The sequence below is a fragment of the Phalaenopsis equestris genome, unplaced genomic scaffold (assembly GCF_001263595.1).
Source record: "Phalaenopsis equestris unplaced genomic scaffold, ASM126359v1 Scaffold000136, whole genome shotgun sequence".
Lineage (NCBI taxonomy): Eukaryota > Viridiplantae > Streptophyta > Magnoliopsida > Asparagales > Orchidaceae > Phalaenopsis > Phalaenopsis equestris.
The window spans coordinates 1,116,162-1,121,555 of record NW_018164578.1 but is presented as its reverse complement, the minus strand read 5'-3'; the positions used below and the strand labels follow the sequence as shown (position 1 = coordinate 1,121,555).

General features: G+C 38.7%; 1 protein-coding gene across 1 annotated transcript; it reads left to right on the top strand.

The window, feature by feature from the left end:
* The first annotated feature begins 2,699 nt into the window (after positions 1–2,699).
* Positions 2,700–4,040, top strand: LOC110021627 (ethylene-responsive transcription factor RAP2-13-like). The gene has a single exon (XM_020720191.1). The coding sequence runs from the start codon at positions 3,292–3,294 to the stop codon at positions 3,688–3,690; it is 399 nt and encodes a 132-aa protein (XP_020575850.1). The 5' UTR covers positions 2,700–3,291; the 3' UTR covers positions 3,691–4,040.
* The last annotated feature ends 1,354 nt before the right edge of the window (positions 4,041–5,394 follow it).

Genomic DNA, 5,394 nt, shown 5'->3' with positions numbered 1-5,394 from the left:
TCGTGCCCAGGAGGTTAACAATAACGACATTTCGAGACTGCTATGAAGGTTGCCCCGCAACCTGCCCCGCAATCTGGAAGAAATTGTGAAATACTTTGTGTCTGAATAAGATGTGAGAAGACAACCCTATTGCAATCGTGTCTAGGACGTTGACGTGAACGACCTTTCGAGACTGCAGTAAAGGTTGCCCCCCAGCCTGGAAGAAGTTATAACATACTTTGTGTCTGAATAGGATGCGATAAGACAACCCTACTACAATCGTGCCAAGGACGTTGACATGAACAACATTTCGAAATTGTAGTGAAGGCAACCCCTCACATTGAAGAATGCTTTGGAGATGATCTTCAAGATGCAAAGAAAGTTCCTTTGTGAATTGAATGATTTACATCATCGGGAAATAAAGTAGGAATTCGACGTCTTAGATTTGAGTACAGTGTCGAATGGTGCTTCGTTTCTCACAGACGGCGCCAAACTGATGTGTGCTAGAAACTTCGCGGCGGTAGAGTAATGACTTATCGTCTTAGCGCTGCACGAGAATTCAGCATACACTCAAATGAAAGTGAAAACGACCAGTGATGACACAAGAGGTTTTTACGTGGAAAACCAACAATGAGAAAAAACCATGGGGCCAGTAATGACTTATCGTCTTAGCGCTGCACGAGAATTTAGCATACACTCAGATGAAAGTGAAAACGACCAGTGATGACACGAGAGGTTTTTACGTGGAAAACCAGCAAAGGGAAAAAACCATGGGGCATGACCCAGTTATAAAGATCCACTATATGTTGATGATTACAGCGGCTTCTTGTCCCACAGACGGGAAATGGTTACTAGATTTTTCAAGGTACAACATTAGCTAACAACGTCTAGTTGACGGTGGTCGACGATAGTCAACGACAATCGATGACAGTCGGTGGTGGTCGATGGAGGTTAGCGATTGTCACAGACGGTTGGTGGTCGACAGAGGTTAACGGTGATCGGCGGTGGTCGACGGTGGCCGACGGTGGTCGAGATGATGTTAGACTTGAGCTCTTTCTCAAAGCCTCAAGTTCTCTCTCAAGCCTCCTCCTTTCATGTGAGGGGTGAGACTCTATTTATGGTGTTTTGAGTGCAATTAATGGAGGAATATGAGCCATTTTGATCGGATGGTATGGAGAGTTTCCCTTGATCAAATGACGTTTGATGGACATTTGATTGCCTTAACGATGTTGGAATTGACCAATCTTTGGCTCATTGAATTCGTCTTGTCGAGATGCTAGATTCGACTATGAACTCGCTAGATTTGACATCCGTTTGAACTTTCAAATGCCTCCGAAAATCCTTTAAGGGTAGTTTGATGATTTGATCCGGGCTTGATTTGACTCGGATTGGACTGACTTTCATATAATTAGGGGAGAGCTTCCCTTGATCAAATGACGTTTGATGGACATTTGATTGCCTTAACGATGTTGGAATTGACCAATCTTTGGCTCATTGAATTCGTCTTGTCGAGATGCTAGATTCGACTATGAACTCGCTAGATTTGACATCCGTTTGAACTTTCAAATGCCTCCGAAAATCCTTTAAGGGTAGTTTGATGATTTGATCCGGGCTTGATTTGACTCGGATTGGACTGACTTTCATATAATTAGGTCCATCTCTTCGAGCCAATCGGTTTGACTATAAGTTTGCTGAAATCGGAGTTCCGAATGACTCTTAATCGAAATTTGAATGTTTCTTTTTTAAAAAATTGCATCGAGTTTTGTGTCGGATGATAAAAATTTATTGAAGTGGTATCAATTAATTTTTTAAATAATTTAATTGACTACAAATCTTTGGTGGTGTTAATTTTTTGTTGGGCTGTATTTTCCTTTTATTTTGAATATATACTTTTTTTATAAACAAATTTCGATGTGACCCCACTTTTTCTCCGAAAAATAAAAAAACGAAAATAACGTGCAATTGCCGTTGTTTTTCATCACCGAATTCAAATTCATTTTTACATTTCAAATCCGAACTCTGGGTTTTCCGTTGATAAACATGAGGGGGCACAAAAAAGTATTTATGTGACACGTGTATTGCCAGAAAAAGACAATCGTTTGAAAATGAAATATATTCTAAGAAATTAAAGTTAAAGTTCAGTTTTCTTTTAAAACAGAATTAATTGCTTGGTTAATTTATTTTTATTTGTAGTTTTTTAATTCTATTTGTGTGAATAATGACAACTTATAATTTTATAAAAATCACTGAATTATATGAACGGTTTTCACCACAAACACACACACATAAAAAATTTTATCTTCCTGGGCAGATGTAACAATTTAGAGGGGAAGAGTACAATGAAAGAGGGTCCACTAACAGAAATTGTGAGGCCAACTTATCTATTCAAATGCAACTATCTGATTCAAAGCAAGCAATGTTAAAGCCGACAAAGTCACAAAAGATGAATGAATGACCCGAATTAGACTCGTTCGGTTAGAAACGAGACAAAGAGATATCTAAGACAATCGACATGAAGTAACCGAGTCAAAGGAAGATCTAGCCCTCAATGTCTCTAATCATACCGGGAGTATCTAGAAACTCCACCATATATTATCAAGGTTCGATAACCAAACTAACTCAGCGGATCACACTAGTCTTGTTGACTTGAAGCTAAGTAAGCCTAACCAACTGACCCGCCAAGCGGAAGTCATACAAACTAACTCAACCTGAAGCTTTCTCTTCATTTTTTTCTTGTTTTCCGTGGGGTTTTCATCTTTATTTCCATTTTTTTTTTCTGGGTTTTGTTTATCTAAGCCAGGAGAGGGTCTGTTTTTCTGAACGCTTCAAGCCAATCTCTTCTCTATAGTTCAAAAAGAGGCAACTTTTTAGTCCCTCTTTCTCTATTATCTTCTTCTCCTCTGTCTCTCTGGTTTTTATTCTGAACCTCATCCATGGCCGCAGCTATAGATTTGTATAATACCAGAGCAGCCATTTCCTCAAGAACGGAGCTTATGGAAGCACGAACCTTTTATCAAATCTGCTTCCTCCTCCTCTCTTACTCCTATAAAAAACATCTCCTTTAAACCCTCCTCCGTTTCTCTTTCACCTCTTCCCTACTCCTCTGCTAGCTACTTTGATCCTCCTACTCCCCAAAATCCCATCTTTGATTACTGTCCCACCTCCATCTCAAACCCTGAGATCAGCCATGGATTGCTGACCTCCAATCAGCCCATCCGTCTCAATCACCTCGGAACCTCCCAACTCCAGCAGATTCAGACCCAGCTCCAACTCCACCATCAACGCAATCTACTCTCCCTTCGACCGCAGACCATGAAACTCTCCGGCGGCTGCGCCGCCATCTCGCCGGCAAAGACAACAAAGCTCTACCGCGGTGTGCGGCAGCGCCACTGGGGCAAGTGGGTTGCCGAAATCCGTCTCCCTAAAAATCGCACTCGCCTCTGGCTCGGTACTTTCGACACAGCAGAACAAGCTGCCATGGCGTACGATAAGGCCGCCTACCGTCTTCGCGGCGAATTCGCTCATCTTAACTTCCCCAATATCCGTCAGGATGTTGCTGGCGTTGAGCTCCAGTCTTCAGTTGATGCAAAGCTTGAGGTTATTTGTAATAAGATGGGGAGCTCGCTGAAACAGGAGAGTTATGCTCCTGCGATGAATTTTTCCCTGTTTTGGAAAATGCTTCAGTTGATGTCAGGATGTTGCTGGCGGTGAGCCGGCGGATTGGATGATAACAAATCGGAACTGTCTTCGGAAGGGGAAGAATCTTCCCCTGTTTTGGAAATGGAGACTTTGGATTTTACGGGAGCTCATGGGATGAATCTTAGAGATCTTTGTTGACCCAGTTTCCTTCATGGGAGATCGATTGGGATTCTATACTGCCTTGGGCTTCCTTTGAAAGAGCAGTAGTTCAATCTGAAACAGTAAATTTTGAGAGGCGATCGTCTACTACTCATATGTTTGGTTTGATCTATGTTTATATTTTGGTTTTGTTTTATGAAATTTTAAACATTTGCAGGGCTGATTTGTAATGTTTAGTGAGATGTTTCTGGTTTGGTGGGGTTTTTTTTGTGGCTTTTAATTCATTGGTTTGACGTTTAGTGAGATGTTTAGGGATGGTTGGGGTTTTTTTTGTGGCTTTTAATTCATTGGTTTGGCGTTTAGTGAGATGTTTAGGGATGGTGTGTAACTGGAAAAATTATTCCATGCGGATCGGTCCACGCAGCTTGCGTGCGGACGCCGATCCGGACCGTAAATCACATGATTTACGGTCCTGATGTATTTCGGTGGGCCCCACCTAAAATTTTTTATTTTTATTTTTAAAAACAGAAATAATCCTGACCGTAGATCACCGTGATCTACGGCCAGGATCGAACACCGCATGCAGAGATGCATGCGGTGTCCGCACGCAATAATCCCCCGTGTAACTGTGTCTATGTAGTCAAAAGGCAAACATATAGGTTTTTTTCTTGGCTTTAGCAGTGCGGGTGTGTGTAACGGTAAACTGTGTATATTTAATTTATTGGCAATTATAATTACATTAATTTAATTATAACTTAATATATTAGTTAATAATTAATTTAAAAATTATAAATCCTTTTAAACATAAGAGCTATTTGTTGATCAAATTGGATCAGAATTAATTTTAATTTAATGAACTTAATATCTTTAAATTTATTTAATATTAATTGTTAAATTTATTCAAAATTTAAAATTATAAACTCACATAGCAATCCATTTTCATGTTCTTTTTCTCCATTCCATCCCTTGTTCTCTTTTATTTACTAAGGCTTAGTTTGAGAGGACACTCACCCTCCGTTGTGTTGCAGTAAAAGCCGACTGTTTTCGTTTGGTGAAACGACCATTTCATTTGTCTAGTGTCTTCCAAAGTATTTGTAAAAATGATAATTTTTTGTTGTTTTGGACAGCGAAGGCCCTTCTCCGTTCCGCCAACGCACCTTTCAAAAAAACTTCGCTAAACAAAAACCTAAATCTATAATGTTGATTTTCGAAACTTGCGGAAAAAAACTACACACAAAGCACACAATTTCTATGTATTTACATATATCACACTTAGCTTTTAACTTTTAGACATATACCACCTTGCGAATGTAATACATAATATTTTTACACATAAAGATTAACTATAATAATCAAGTGTGTAATTCATTAATAGATGCTCCAATATGTTCATTAAAATGCATGTGTATGTTATTCAGACTTTTAATGTATTTTAAAATAATTGAATAATAAATAATAAATAAATATTGTCAAATGTATAAAAGAAAATTTTGATTTATAAATTTTGAATAATTTTTATCACTCTTTCATAAGCCCTATAAAATGATGAACTCTAATTAGTATGAATTTTACATACTTTTACGATAAATATAAATATAAAAAATATAAGATTAATGG